This window comes from Puma concolor, chromosome D4 (genome assembly GCF_028749965.1).
Source record: "Puma concolor isolate L17-30 chromosome D4, mPumCon1.1.hap2, whole genome shotgun sequence".
In the NCBI taxonomy this organism is placed as follows: Eukaryota; Metazoa; Chordata; class Mammalia; order Carnivora; family Felidae; genus Puma; species Puma concolor.
Genome location: NC_141679.1, coordinates 6,251,410 through 6,267,617, shown reverse-complemented (window position 1 = coordinate 6,267,617; position 16,208 = coordinate 6,251,410). Strand labels below are relative to the sequence as shown.

At 38.0% G+C, this 16,208-nt stretch overlaps 1 protein-coding gene across 6 annotated transcripts in view; it reads left to right on the top strand.

Annotated features, from left to right (window-relative positions):
• Positions 1-16,208, top strand: part of RIC1 (RIC1 partner of RAB6A GEF complex) — a 169,254-nt gene that overhangs the window by 36,187 nt on the left and 116,859 nt on the right. For 5 of the 6 annotated variants that reach the window (XR_015243406.1, XR_015243405.1, XM_086684869.1 and 2 more), the window contains one exon: positions 2,187-2,294. The exons of the other annotated variant lie outside the window; for it this stretch is intronic. Coding sequence is in view for 2 of the 5 variants with exons in the window: in XM_086684869.1 (XP_086540995.1) it covers positions 2,187-2,294 (108 nt within the window). In the remaining 3 variants the exon portion in view is untranslated. Of the gene's footprint in view, positions 1-2,186; positions 2,295-16,208 lie in introns of those variants that run through there. 6 annotated transcript variants of the gene reach the window in all.

The window sequence follows — 16,208 nt, the reverse complement described above, 5'->3', positions numbered from 1 at the left end:
TATTCTTGGTTTAGTACCACATTGTCTTATTATTGTATCTTTATAGTAAGTCTTGGGGTAGCATCAAGTCCTTCAGCTTAGTTCTTCTCCTTCAGTATTGAGTTGACCATTCTGGTCTTTTGCTTGTCCATGTAAACTTTAGAGTCAGCCTGTTGATGTCTCTAAAATAATTTGCTGTGATTTTGATTTTGATTGTATTGAATCTGTAGTTCAAGTTGTGAAGGACTAACATCTTGACAATAGTGGATCTTCCCAACCACGAACTTGGAATATCCCTCCATTTATTTAGTTCTTTTAAAAATCTGTTCATCAGAATTTTGTAGTTTTCCTCATATAGGTTGTATACATATTCTATTAGATTTGTGCCTAAATAAATTTTTTTGGTTGCTAATACAAATGCTATTTTGTTTCTAATTTTGAATTCCACTTGTTCATTGCTGTTGTATGAAAAAGCAATTGATGTGTATATGACCATTGTATTCTGTAACTGTACTAATAATTATTATTTCTGTGTTATTTGTTGTTGGTTCTTTTGGATTTCTATATAGGCAGTCATGTCATATATAAAGAAAGTTGTACTCCCCCCCCCCCCCCCCAACCTGTGTATCTTTATTTCCTTTTATTGTCTTACTACATTAGTAAGGACTTCCATTGTGACTTTGAGAAAGAGTGTGAGAGGGAGGTGCCTTTACTTTGTTCTGGATTTTAGTAGGAAAGCTTGTAGTTTCTTACCAGTGAGTATGACATTAGTTATAGGTTCTTTGTAGGTATTCTTTGTCAGATTGAAGAAGTTCCCTTAGTCTAGTTTACTGAGTTTTTATCACGAGCGGGTCCTGGATTTTCTCAAGTTCTCTTCCTGAATTTATTGGTACATTCATGTGTTTTTTCTTCTTTAGCCTGTAGATAGGCAATAGATTACATTAAAAAAATAGATTACATTAATTGGTTTTTGCATTTGTTTTGAAAAATACTTAATGTTTATTTCTGAGACACACACACACGCACACACACACACACACACACAGAATCTGTAGCAGGCTCCAGGCTCTGAGCTGTCAGCACAGAGCCTGACATGGGGCTCGAACTCACAGACTGCAAGATCATGACCTGAGCCGAAGTTGGACACTTAACTGACTGAGCCACCCAGGCGCCCAGTTTTTGCATTTTTTAAAATGTCTATTTATTTTGAGGGAGGGAGGGAAAGACAGCACTCATGAACAGGGGAGAGGCAGAGAGAGAGGGAGAGAGAGAATCCCAAGCAGGCTCTGTGATGTCAGCATGGAGCCCAACAAGGGGCTTAATCTCATGACTGTGAGATAAAGATCTGAGCTGAAATCCAGAGGTGGGTGCTTAACCGACTGAGCCACCCAGTTGCCCTGATTTTTGCATATTGATCCAGTCTCGCATACCCGGAATAAATCTCACTTGGTTATAGTATGTAATTCTCTTATTTAAAAATTTTCTTTTTCAATATTTATTTATGTTTGAGAGAGACAGAGCATGAGTGGGGGAGGGGCAGAGAGAGAGGGAGACACAGAATCTGAAACAGGCTCCAGGCTCTGAGCTGTCAGCACAGAGTCCGACATGGGCCTCCAACTCAGGAACCATGAGATCATGACCTGAGCCAAAGTCGAATGCTTAACCGGCTGAGCCACCCAGGTGCACCATTGTGTATAATTCTTTTTAAACACTGTTAGATTAGATTTGCGAATGTTTTGCTGATAATTTTTCAGCTGTGTTCATGAGAGATCTTGGTCTGCTGTTTTGCATTATTGTAATATTTTTGTTTGGTTTAGTTATTCGGCCAATTCTGACCTTATAGAGTTAGGAAGTATTCTCTGTGCTTCTGTCTTCTGGAATAGGTTGTAGAGAATTTGTGTAATTTCCTAAATGTTTGATAGAATTAACCAGTGAACCCATCTGGGCCTGTTTCTTTTTGTTTTTGAAGGTGATTAGTAATCAACTCAATAACTTAAATGTGTGTAGTCCTTTACAGATTGTCTTTCTTTTGGTTCTTTTTAGTTGATTTATTTGGGCTAATTAGGGCTGATGACTTAATATTGTTATCTTTTATACACATTTAGAGTTACTAAAGTATTTTCAGAGTGCTCCATGATAAATTATCTTAAATTTGTTTTGTATGTATTTTTATGGGATAATAATAAAATAAATCTCTTTCCTTCCAGCCTAGTGTGTTAATTGTAACCTACAAGGAACCTGAAAAATCATCTTCTCAGTTTGGATTCTACAAACAAGCTGAATGGAGGCCAGATAGTACCATGATAGCTGTGTCAGTAAGTAGAATTTTCAACTTCAATAGTGATTTTTATGAAGTCATTACATTGCATTTAAATTTGATTCTTTTAGATGACTTCCATTTCGGTCTTTCCCACCCATTAGCATTTATCTTCTGTGATAGGAATTGCTATACCGATTCTTCTATTCAGGGTACTCTTACATGTCTTTTTGTGATTCTTCTGCTTCCTCCCTTCCCTAAATTAAGCCTCCCTATTGGCCTCCCTATTTCCTGAGACACACCTATGTGGAAATTAGGACAGCTTGTTACCCTAAGTAGTCTCTAAGTGTTCAGCTGAAAGTAAGGGCTGCACACCTTATTCTTTTGTCTTTAGTCTTCTTACTTTCCTGTTTTGTCCTGGAAGTTTAATCCAAAATTTTAAAACTTTCATCTCTATTCACACAATACTCCCAAATTTATGTTTTAAAGGCCTGTCCTCCATCTTTAAGGATGCCTCACAAAAATGATAACCTTTATGTTTTTATGGCAAACTAAATTTTCATATCCATTTCGATCTATTTTTGCATTTCTCCTCTGTTCGATTAGTGTGCTTTGATCTGGTTAATTTTACCCTTTCAATCTATGTTTTGTCATTGTCATCTCTTGGACTGTCATTGTGACCTAATCTGAATTAGCCATCATATATATATGGTTAATCTTTATTGAGCATCTCCTATGTAAATACTGTGATAACCATTATACGTGGATCATCTCATTTAATTTTAAATCAACAGTTTGAAGTAGATACTGTTATTCTTCATAGTAAATGAAGTTGTATTGAAGATGTGTTTTTTTTTTTTTTTTTTTTTTAGTTTTTATTTATTTATTTTGAAAGAGAGCACTTGCACGCAAGCAGGGGAAGGGCACAGAGAGAGAGGGAGAGAGTGAATCCAGCACAGAGCCCAATATAGGACTCTGTCTCATGAACCATGAGATCATGACCTGAGCCAAAATCAAGAGTTAGATGCTTAACCGACTAAGCCACTGAGTCACCACTTAGGAATTAAGTGTTATATAGATGGTGTATATCAGAAAGAAGGGATTAAATTAGGTATTTAGATTCTATTTACAGGCATAACTTCTGGTGTACTTTGCTTTATTGCGCTTTGCAGATACTGCATTTTTATAAATTGATTATTTGGCAATTTTGGTAATTATCACTATATTTCAGACTTTTTCATTATTATGTTTGTTATAGTGATTTGTGATCAGTGATCTTTTTGTTACTATTGAGGGTCGTTTTGGGGTGCCATAAACTGTGCATATGAGATGGCAGACTTAATAAATGTTGGGTGTGTGCTCACTGCTCTGGTGGCCTGTTCTTTCCCTGTCTGATCCGTCTCCTTGGGCCTCCCTATATGAGAGACACAACTATATGGAAATTAGGACCACTTGTTACCCTACAGTAGTCTCTAAGTGTTCAGCTGAAAGTAAGGGCTGCACACCTTTCACTTTCAGTTGAAAGCTAGAAACGATTCCCTTAGTGAGGGAAGCATGTTGAAAGCTGAGACTTCTTACGCTAAACAGCCAAGTTGTGGAAGCAAAGGAAAAGCTCCCGAAGGAAATTAAAAGCGCTACTCCTGTGAACACACAACGGATAAGAAAATCAAAGAGCTTTCTTGCTGATGCGGAGAACGTTTTAGTGGTCTGGACAGAAGATGAAACCGGCCGCAGCCTTCCCTTCCGAGAAGCCTAACCCAGAGAAGCCTCTTCCGTCCCGTGAAGGCTGAGAGGGGTGAGGAGCCTGCAGAGGACGAGTCTGAAGCGAGCGGAGGTGGTTTTGGGAGGTTTGAGGAAGGAGGCCGTCGTCCCGACGTGGAAGTGTGGGGAGGGGCACATCTGCTTACTGCTTGGTGCGCTGAGTGTTTTCAGCCCACGGTTGAGGCCTGCGCAGAGATGGAAACGATTCCTTTCAAAATATTGTCACTTATTCACTGTGCGTCTGATTGCACAAGAGTTCTGATGCAGTTGGACAGTGAGATTCATGTTGTCTCCTGTCTCCTAACAGAACATCCATTCTGCAGATCAGAGAGTCATTCTGACTTTCAAATCTTATTGTTAAAGAAGAACGTTTCTTAAGGCTCTGGCTGCCATAGATAGCGGTTCCTCTGATGGATCTGGGAAAAGTAAATTGAAAACCTTCCGGGAAGGAGTCACCGTCCTAGATGCCATGGGGAACGTTCATGATTCATGGGGAAAGCTCCAAATACCAGCATTATTAAGAATTTGGAAGAGGTCGATTCCAGTCTTTCTGGATGACGTGCAGGGGTTCGAGACTCGAGGGAAGGAAATCGATGCAGCAGGGGAACTAGGATCAGAAGTGGGGCCTGATGATGGGACAGAACTGCTGTCATGTCGTAAAACGTGAGCAGGTGAGGAGTTGCTGTTCATGGATGAGCAAAGAAGGTGGTTTTCTGAGATGGAATCTACTCCTGGTGAGGATGCCGTGAAGACTGTTGAAATGACCATGAAGGATCTAGAATATCTCATCAGCCAGGTTGATGGAGCAGCAGCAGCAGAGTTTGGGAGGATTGACTCCGATTTTGAAAGAAGTTCTGTGGGCAAAATGCTATCAAACAGCACTGTATGCTGCAGAGAGAGTTTTGTGAAAGGAAGAGTCAGTTGATGCAGCAAATTCTGTTGTTTTATTTTAAGAACTTGCCACAGCCATCCTGACTTTCCGCAGCCACCACCCTGTCCAGTCAGCAGCCATCCCCAGGAAAAAGATTTCTAGCTGCTGAAAGCTCAGATGATAGTTGGCATTGTTTTTAACAGTCAAGTGTTTTTAAATCAAGGTATGTACACTGTATTTTTAAACATAATGCTATTGCAGGCCTAAATAACCACAGTGTGGAGTAAATGTAACTTTTATATGCACTGGAATACCAAAAAATTCTTCTGAGTTGGCTTTATTGTGAAATTCACTTTACTGAGGTGTTCTGGAACTGTAGCTGCACTATCTCAGAGGTATGCCTCTATTCTTCTGCATTAACTTCTGTCTCTGCTTTCTGTCCTTTTTTTAGTCTGCTATATAATGCTGACCAGGTTAATCATTGGAAAATGGTCCACATGATCAAAATATTAAATAGTTCCTTACTTCTGCAGACTACCAGCTACCTACCAAATCTACCTCCTGCCTATGTTTGTAAGGACAGTGAATTAAGAGTAGTTCAACATATTTAAATTACTTTAAAAAGTGAGAAATAACATATATACATGTTTTTTAATTATTTTTTTATAGTTTGTTTTTTTTTTACTTTTTTAATAAAAATTAAAAATGAATTAATAGATAAGGATTATTTATTTATTTATTTATTTATTTTTAATATGAAATTTATTGTCAAATTGGTTTCCATACAACACCCAATGCTCATCACCCATTGATGATGGTGCCCTCATCAATGCCCATCACCCACCTTCCCCACCCTACCACCCCCCATCAACCCTCAGTTTATTCTCAGTCTTTAAGAGTCTCTTATGGTTTGGCTCCCTCCCTCTTTTTTTTTTTTCCCCTTTCCCCTCCCCCCATGGTCGTCTTATATTGTTAAGTTAGCTAACATACAGCGTATACACGGTGCTCTTGGCTTCAGGTGTAGATTTTTGCATGATTCATCACTTACATACAATACCCAGTGCTCGTCCTAACAAGTGCCCTCCTCAGTATTTCCCCCTCTCCCCCACCCCCCATCAACCCTCAGTTTGTTCTCTATATTTAAGAGTCTCTTATGGTTTGCCTCCCTCTCTGTAACTATTTTTTTTTTTTCCTCTGATTCCCCCATGCTTCTCTGTTAAGTTTCTCAAATTCCAAATAGGAGTGAAAACATAGGATACCTTCTTTCTCTGATTTCGCTTAGCATAATACCCTGCAGTTCCATCCATGTTGTTGTAAATGGCCAGATTTCATTCTTTTCATTGCCAAGTAGTATTCCATTGTGTATATAAACCACAATTTCTTTATCCATTCATCAGTTGATGGACATTTAGGCTCTTTCCATAATTTGGCTATTGTGGATAGGGCTGCTGTAAACATCGGGGTACATGCGCCTCTATGAATCCGCATTCCTGTATCCTTTGCATAAATACCTAGTAGTGCAATTGCTGGGTCATAGGGTAATTTTATTTTTAATTTTTTGAGGAACCTCCACACTGTTTTCCAGAGTAGCTGCATCAGTTTGCATTCCTGCCAACGTGCAAGAGGGTTACCCTCAGAAATAATATTTTTGACAACTGAAAATTATATGAATTTTATTTTTTATTTTTTAAATTGATGTTTAATTAGCATACAATGTTATATTTTCTGGTGCACAGAGTAATTCGATTCCACACATATATTCTCAGTGCTCACCAAGATATGTGTACTCTTCATCCTCTTTATCTATTTCACCCATCCTCCCTGCACACGTTCTCTGTGGCAGCCACTTCTCACTCCCTCACTCTGTCTTTCAAAAATAAATAAATGTAAAAAAAAAAAAAAAGTCTTTTTTTGTCTCTTTTTTTTTTTTTATTCATTTGTTTTGCTTCTTAAGTTGTCCATATTAGTGAAGTCATAGGGTATTTGTCTTTCTCTGACTTACTTTACTTAGCATAATACATTCTAATTCCATCCGTATTATGTATGGCAAATGGTAAGATTTCAGTCATTTTTATGGCTAATATTCCTTTGCACTTATATATGTATATACATATGTATATGTACACAGACACACCATATTTTCTTTAGCCTTTCATCTTGGGATGGATACTTGGGTTGCTTCCATAATTTGGCTATTATAAATAATGATTCAGTAAGCATAGGGGTGCATGTATCTTTTCAAATGAGTGTTTCCGTAATCTTCGGGTAAATACACAAAAGTGGAATTACTGGATTAGATGGGAATTCTGTTTTTAATTTTTAAAGGAATGTCCACACTGTTTTCCACAGTGGCTGCGTCAGTTTGCATTCCCACCAACAGTGCATGATGGTTCCTTTTTCTCTACATCCTCACTAACAGTTACTTCTTGTGTTTTTGTTTGTTTCGCCTATTTTTGTTTTTACTGGAGGCTCAGGTGGCACATGACAGTTCACAAAATGGCTTCAGGGTAGGGGCTTTTTGTTTTTGATGTTAGCCATTCTCACAGGTATAAAGTATCTCATTATGGTTTTGATTAGCATTTCCCTGATGATTACTCATGTTGAGCATCTTTTCATGTGTCTGTTTCATCTGTATGTCTTCTTTGGAAAATGTCTGTGCAAGTCCTCTACCCAGTTTTAATTGGATTACTTAGAGTTTTGAATTGAGTTGTATAAGTTGAGGGTTTTTTTTTTCTTTTTTAAAGTTAGAGTTGTAGGAGTTCTTAATGTATTTTGCATAATAACTCCTTATCAGATCGATCATTTGTAGAAATCTTCTCCCATTCAGTAGGTTTCCTTTTTGTTTTGCTGATGGTTTGCTTCCCTTTGCCAAAAACTTTTTGTTTTGGTTTAGTCTCTATAGTTTAATTTTAACTTTTATTTCCCTTGTCAGAGGAGATAATCTGGAAAAATGGTTATTTGGCCAAAGTCAGAGAAATTACTGCCTATGTTTTTTTCCTAGACATTTTATGATCTCAGGTCTCATGTTTAGTCTTTAATCCATTTTAAGTTTGTTTTCTATGTTTTTTTTTTTTATGTTTTAAAAGTAGTATTCTTCTCTGTGTAGCTCTCCATCATCATTTGTCTTTTTCTCCATTGTGTATTTTCACCTCCTTTTTTAATAAATTGACCATATCATTATTGGTTTATTTCTGGCCTCTTTATACTGTTCTGTTGATCTGTGTGTCTATGGGCCAGTACTGTACTATTTTGATTATTGCAGCATCATTGTATATCTTGAAGTCTGGGATTGTGACCTCTCCATCTTTATTCCTCACTTTCAAGTTTGCTTTGGCTCTTCATGGTCCTTTGCAGTTCCATACAAATTGTAGGATTATTTTTCCTAGCTTGGTAAAAACAGCTTGTTGATATTTTGATAGGTATTGCGTTAAATCTGTAGATTGCTTTGGGCAGTATGGGCATTTTAACAGCATTGTTTCTTCCAACCCATGAGCATGGAATATCTTTCCATTTGTGTCATCTTCAATTTCTTTCATCAGTGTTTCATAGTTTTCATAATCCAGGCCTTTCACCTCCTTGGTTAAGTTTAATCTTAGGTATTGTATTCTTTTTAGTGCAATTGTAAATGGATTGTTTTCTTCTTTTTCTGCTACTATATTGTTAATGTAGGGATATGATACAAATTTCTGAATATTAATTTAGCATCATATGACTTTACTGAATTCATTTATCTGTTGTTTTGTAGTATTTTGGTAGTCTTGAGGGTTTTCTGTATATGGTATGTCATCTGCAAAAAGTCAAAGTTTTACTTTACTATTTTGGGTTTTCTTTTTCTTTCTTTCTTTCTTTTTTTTTTTGTCTGATTGGTATGGCTAGGTCTTTGACCACTATGTTGAATAAAAGTGGTGAGAGCGGACATTTTTGTCTAGCTCCTAATCTTAAAGGAAAAGTTCCATTTTTCCCAATTGCAAATGATGTTAACTGTGGATTTTTCATTTAAGGTCTTTATTATGTTGAGGTATGTTTGCTCTAAAATTTTTTTGTTGAGTTTTTATTATGAATGTATGTGGTATGTTGTCATATGCTTTTTCTCTGTCTTTTGAAATGATCATATGATTTTTATCTTTTTTCTTGTTAATGTGATGTATCACATTAATTGATTTGGGCATATTGAACCACCTTTGCTTCCCTGGAGTAAATCCCACTTGATGGTGGTGATTTTTTTTTTTTTAATTTAAAGAAATTCCCTCTATCATTTCTTGTTGTATTCAGTTGACCAGTATTTTGTTGAAGATTTTTGCATCTATGTTTATCAGAGACAGTGGCCTGTAATTTTCTTTTTTTGTAATGTCTTTATGTAGTTTTAGTATCAGGGTAATGCTGCTGTTAAAGAATAAGTTTGGAGGCTTTCTTTCCCCTTCTGTTTTTTGGACTAGTTTGAAAAGAATATTAACTCTTGTGTAACTGCTTGGTAGAGTTTACCTGTGAAGCTTTCTGGTCCTGGACTTTTGTTTGTTGGGAGTTTTTTTTTTTTTTTTATTACTGGTTCATTTTCTTTGCTAGTAATTGATACGTTCAGATTTAGTGTTGTCCTCATTTAGTTTTGAAGGGTTTTATGTTTCTAGGAATGTATCCATTTCCTTTAGGTTGTCCAAGTTGTTAGCATGTAATTTTTTTTATATTCTCTTGTATCAGTCTTTTGTATTTCTATGCTATCAGTTACTTCTTCTTCATCTGATTTTAGTTATTTGAGTTCTCTCTCTCGTTTTGATGAGTCTGGCTAAAGGTTTATCAATTTTTTTTTTTTTTCTAGAGAACCAGGAAACCAGCTTCTAGTTTCATTGACCTGTCTATTGGATTTTTTTAGTCTCTCTCATTTATTTCTGCTCTAGTTTTTATTATTTCCTTCTAATGGCTTTGGGTTTTATTTGTTCTTTCCCTGTCTCCTATACATAAAGTTAGTTTGAGATTTTTGTTTCTTGAGGTAGTCTGGTATTGCTATAATCTTCCCTCTTAAAACAGCTTTTGCTGCATCCCAGAGATTTTGGACTGTTTATCTTAAATTTCATTTGTTTCCATGTATGTTTTGATTTTCTGTTTGATTTCTTCATTGACCCATTCAGTGTATAGTACGTTGGTATTTAACCTCCATGTATTTGTGTGCTTTCTAGGTTTTTTCTTGTGATTGATTTCTAGTTTTGTTCCCTTGTGGTCAGAAAGGTGCATGATATGATTTCAGCCTTTTTTTAATTTACTGAAATTTGTGGCTTAATGGGTGATCTGTTCTGGGGAATGTGCCTCATGTGCATGAAAAGAATGTGTAATCTGTTGTTTTTGAATGGGACATTTTGAATATATTTGTTAGGTTCCTATGGTCCAATGTGTTATTCAAAGCCATTATTTTTTTGTTGATTTTTCTATTGGGGTGTTCTATCTGCTGATGTAAGTGGGGTGTTAGAGTCCCTTGCTATTATATTACTATCACTTTCTTCTTTTATGTCTATTCATAGTTGCTTTATGTATTTAGGTGCCTCCCACATTGGATGCATAAACAGTTACAATTGTTATATACTATTGTTGGATTCTTCCCTTTATCATTGTGTAGTGCCTTTTGTCTCCTATTAGAGTCTTTGTTTTAATGTCTGTTTTCTCGGATATATAGTTATTGGTACCCTACCTTTCTTTTCACTTCTGTTTGCATGTAACTGTTTTTCCATCCTTCCCTTCGAATATGCATGTGTCTTTAGGTCTGAAGGGAGTTGTCTTTAGGCAGCATAGAGATGGGTCTTGTTTTTTTATCCATCCAATCAATCAATAGCTTCAAAAAAATTCTTTTTTGAGTGTGACTCCTAGTTCATTTATTGTATGTTTATTTATTTTTGAGAGAGAGAGAGAGAGCAAGTAGAGGAAGGGCAGAGAAAAAGGGGGACCGAGGATCCAAAGCAGGTTCCATGCTGACAGGAGAGAGAGCCTGATGCAGGACTGGAATGCATGAACCATGAGATCATGACTGAGCCAAAGTCGGTGCTTAACTGACTGAGCCACCCTGGCGCCCCTCAACCAGTATCTTTTGATTAGAGCATTATTCCATTTACATTTAAAATCATTATCAGGGTGCCAGAGTGGCTCAGTGGGTTAAGCGTCAGACTCTTGATTTTGTTTCACGTTGTGATCTCACAGTATGTGAGTTTGAGCCCCACATTGGGCTCTGTGCTGACAGTGCAGAACCTGCTTGGGATTCTCTTTCCCTCTTTGCCCGTCCTCTGCGCGTGCGCACGCTCGCTCTCTCTCTCTCTCTCTCTCAATAAATAAATAAATAGATAAATAGATGATAAATAAATAAAATAAATTATCAATAGATATGTACTTACTGCCATTTGTTACTTGTTTTATGGTTGTTTTATTGTTCTTTTCTGTTTTTCTCTTGCTCTCTTGTGGTTTGATGTCTTTCTTTAATGATATGCTTTGTTTCCTTTCTCTTTATTTTTGTGTGTGCCTGTTACAGGTTTTTGATTTGTAGTTACCATTAGATTCAGATGTAGCATCTTGTCCATAGGATAGTCTGTATTAAGTTGATAGTCACTTAAGTTTGAACCCATTCTTTTTTTTTAAGCTTATTTTTATTTTTTGCAAGAGAGTGAGCAAGCAGGTTAGGGGCAGAGAGAGAGGGAGACAGAATCCCAAGCGCTAACAGCGCAGAGCTCAGTGCGGGGCTCGAACTCTTGAACCGTGAGATCATGATCTGAGCTGAAGTTGGACGCTCAACCGACTGAGCCACCCAGGTGCCCCTCCATCTCCTTCTCTTGAAAGTAGTGGCCTTAAGAAGAAAAGACCTCGTGGTGTCCTGTAGCACAGCGTCCCCTGTTGATCAGAACCAGGCATTTCATAGGTGTTTCCTCTGTGGGGTGGCATGCTGTCATGGCTGGGCCGTGTGTGCCTTCAGTCCAGTCTCCCGCGGTGGCCCACGCTGCCCGTTGTAGGTGCCCTGGACGGTTTGGTCCCTGTGCTGTTAAAGGGCCGTTCTGGGGCTGCCGTGGGCTTGTTGGGTGGTGCCAGCAGTCAGACCAGATACCTGTCCTCAGCCCGTCTGCTGGATCTTCATTTGCACCAAACTTCGGGGTGCTCTCCCTGCCTTGCCCCTCAGAGGCTTTCCTTTGTGGGCAAGGCCTGAAGTCAAACAGATGTCTGCCCCAACGCGTCTGCTGGGGCTGTAGTCCCACTGGTGTGTGTGGTTATTTCCCCCTCTCTCTAGAGCAGGCATCACTTCAGAGTGGTGCTGGTCCCTGCTGGACCGTGTGCGGGCATGTCTGGGCAGGAGCTGTAGTGGGTTGGTTGGGCCTGGGCGAGTAGGTAGGTAGAGAGGTAGAGTGTATTCAGGCCGATGACTCCAAGTGGCAGGTTATCTGAGCTGCGGGGGCGGGGGGAGCAGAGAAGTGGTGTCCACCAGCTCTTTTGTTCTTGGACACGTCTCCTAAAGATCCCTGACCCTTCAGCACAGGTTCTGAGATTAGTAAATACATGTGCCTCTGTCCATTTCAAGCTCTTTTCAAACTGTTGTTTCTGTGCTGTATATCCTTGAACTTGTTTGTTAGGCTGGCTCTTTAAGGCCAGGGACTCAGTCTCCTGTTGCCCTCCACTTTTTCCAGAGCTAAGTCAGCTGCTTTTTAAAGTACCTGGAGTTAAGCCCTGCTGGTTTCCAAACCAGGTGTTATAGGCACTCCTCTTCCTTGAGCAGGTCTTCTGTGCCTAAGTTTCATGGTGTGAGGTCTGCTTCTCTTCCTTCTCCATACTTGTGGTGTCTCTCCCATTTGTGGTTACTCTCCCCGTGAGTTTGGTTCCCAATGTAGTCTCTGCCCCTCCTACCCTTTTTGATGTGTCCTGTCTATGATTAGCTGTGGAAAATCTGTTCTCCCAGTATTCAGGTTGTTTTCTGAGTTACTTGCACTAATGTGGCTGTTATCTAGGTGTATCTTCCATTATTGATAATGAATTTTAAATGTCATTGTCCATAAGTATTGCTGGAATATGAAAATGCTAATTTATTCACATAATTTCTATGGCTGCTTTCAGGCTGCAATAGCTGAGTCAGGTAGTCCTGACAGCTACCATATGTGACACTTCATCTCTTTTTTGCTCAGTGCACACTGTAAATGACAGTAACACTTTTATAAATCACGTGTTTCAAGTGCCACATGTTGCCATACAGTGACATTTTGTGTAATTTTTATTACTAGTGCATACCTATCATGTCAAAAGAAGAAAAGATGAGGAGAATAGGTTTTGAATATCATGCTTTTAAAATACATTGGAGTGGGAGTGCCTGGATGGCTCATTGGGTTAAGCGTCCAATTTTGACTCAGGTCATGATCTCATGGTTTGTGGGTTTGAGTCCCGCGTCGGGCTCCGTGCTGACAGCTCAGACCCTGGGGCCTGCTTCAGATTCTATGTCTCCCTCTCTCTCTGTAACCTTGCCTGCTCACGCTCTGTCTCTCTCTCTCTCTCTCTCTCTCTCTCTCTCTCAAAAATAAACATTTAAAAAAATAAAATACATTGGAGTGTGGATTAATTTACTGGATTAGATGGAAAATTATTGTCTTAATTATGCAGTGACCCTATGGTAAAGCCAAAAAAATACAACAAAAGTTGACATTATCCAACTTAGTATTTATCATAGCATTCCCAACTCATTGAAATTAATAGAAAAATTAGAAAATTTAAGACCATATCTTCACAAAAATAAAAAATGAAAATGAAGGTACAGCCAAAGTAAGTTTAGCTCTTTTTTTTAAATTTTTATTTTTTTAATGTTTTGTTTTTGAGAGAGAGAGAGCGTAAGCAGGGGAGGGGCAGAGAGAGAGGGAGACACAGAATCTGAGGCAGGCTCCAGGCTCTGAGCTGTCAGCACAAAACCTGATGTGTAGCTTTTTTTGGTTTGTTTTTTAATTTTTTTTTAATGTTTTTACTTATTTTTGAAGGAGAGAGAGAGCATGAGTGGGGGAGGAACAGAGAGAGAGGGAGACACAGAATCTGAAACAGGCTCCAGGCTCTAAGCTATCAGCACAGAGCCTGTGTAGCTGTTTTTTGATGAACTGAGAAATGTAACAGTCCAGCTCAGTGTATTTGAGCAGTCAGTGTAGAGTGTGAAATGATTAGTAATTAATCCCTGTGAATAACATGTATGGGAGAACTTTAGGTGAAAAGGTTTTTATGAAGTTGCAAAAACACCAATCAGTACAACGTGAAGTAGAGTCCACTAAGGTGTGTTTTAACTGATAGCGACAAAAATACACCTGAAGTGGTAAAAGGCTTAGTTGGGCAGTTTATAAAACTAGCACACATGGAAGTGTTTAATGCCTGTAACCATTTTAAGTTTTTAGAAATAGAAGCTGGAATTCGTTGCTTGCCAAACTCCATGGGTCTTTGATGTCTGAGCAGTCAGTGGTAAAGGTTTATTGTGAATTTTTTTTACATTGGGCTGAGATTGAAAATTTTTGAACTTGAAGAACCACCTTAACCACTGAGTGAAGAACCGCTTAGACCCTGAATGATTTGGTAGATAATTTTTGCTGTAGACTTAGTAATGTTTCCACATGAATTCAGTCACATCTACAATTTACATATGGTCAAGTCATTTTGGTGACAACTAATGTTATTTGAATCACAATGTCAGGCTGCTTTTTTGTGTTTCCACCGCTGTCAAAAGTTACAAAGTAAGACCTGTTTTTCCAACAAAAATTAGCAGTAGGTATGTTTTCTGAGCTCATACTGAGTTCTAATAGCATATTGCAGAACTTGATGCAATTGTAAAGGAGATGTCCACATTTCATAATCCATTTAATTGTGCAAATGAAGAATGCTTTCACCGTACCTTCAATTGCAAATGATTAATCTACCATGTATTGACATGTTAAATGGCAAACATCAGAAGAGTCTGGTAGACTTGTGTACTTACCTAGTTGATGACTGACTGTATTCAATTAAAATCATGTACTCATGGATTGATATCACTACTTGTATGAAAAGACATTTCAAATATGAATATGTAAGATCTCATTACAGGACAGCATTAATAGAAGAAACTTTACAATCGATTTTGATGATAGGGAACACTAACTTTAAGCCCCAGTTAAGCAAAAATGTTATCCTCATAAGAAAAATTCCATTCTCTTTAGTGGAAAATTTGTGCTCACTCTTCATTACTGTTATATTTAGAATTTTTAAATAGTAAAATTTATGATCATTTTTCTCTCTGCATTAATTACCCTTTTTATATTTGTGTACGTATGATACTTTAACATCTTGAGGCCTTGCTGACCCTGGAAGGACTGTCCCTCCCAAGGCCAGGCAATTTCTAGAGAATCTTAAGGATTCACCCGTTTAGTATGCCTTTGATTTGCAGACCAACCAGTCCATAGCCAGTACCCCCTAACATCTTTATGGAGCTCTTATACTCTGGGCCACTATTCCCCTGCCCTACTTATGCCGGACCCAGGAAGAGATAACTAGAGACAGCCCCTACATCCAAGTAAAGAGAAAATAGTCTATTAGCTTTATTTTTAGAGCAGAAATAATTTCATGTTAGTTTATTAACTTTTTGCATTTTACCAAGTACTAAGAAAACAGAGAAGTTAGAAGAAATTATTCCTGTCTTCAGTTTGGAGAATAAAATGCATATATAGAAGAGAAGGTAAAACAATTATTTTTTTGGCTATTGAGAATCCAGTTTTTATTTCATGTAGTTATTGCTTGTAGTCTTTTTTTTTTTTTTAAGACTTTATTTTTAATTAATCTCTACACCCAACACAGGGCTTGAACTCAGAATTGCAAGGTCAAGAGTCCCATGCTCCACCAGCTGAGCTAGCCACGCACTCCAGCTTACCATCTTTATCTGCAGCTTCATGGAGATATCATGATGAATGTAATTTTAGCTGTTACAGTGTAGTTTGCATTAATTTTATTTATTTTTATTTTTATTTTTTTGAGAGAGCAAGCAAGCAGGGTGAGGGGAGAGGGAGAGAATCTCAAGCAGGCTCCACGCCCAGCACAGAGCCTGACAAGGGGCTCAGTCTCATGGCCATGAGATCATGACCTGAGCCAAAATCAAGAGTGTGACGCTTAACCTGCTGAGCCACCGAGGTGCCCCTGGCTTGTATTAAGTATACTGAGTAAACACTGACCTGATCCAAGTGATTTAAGTTATCATCTCCATTTGTATAATTTAGAACATGAATTAATGTTTTAGCTTATGAATTTTAAAATACATACAGGATCGTAAGTGGAGTTTATGAAAAATAAATGTTCTGTTTCAGAGTATTTTTAGGTTCATAGCAAAAGTGAGGG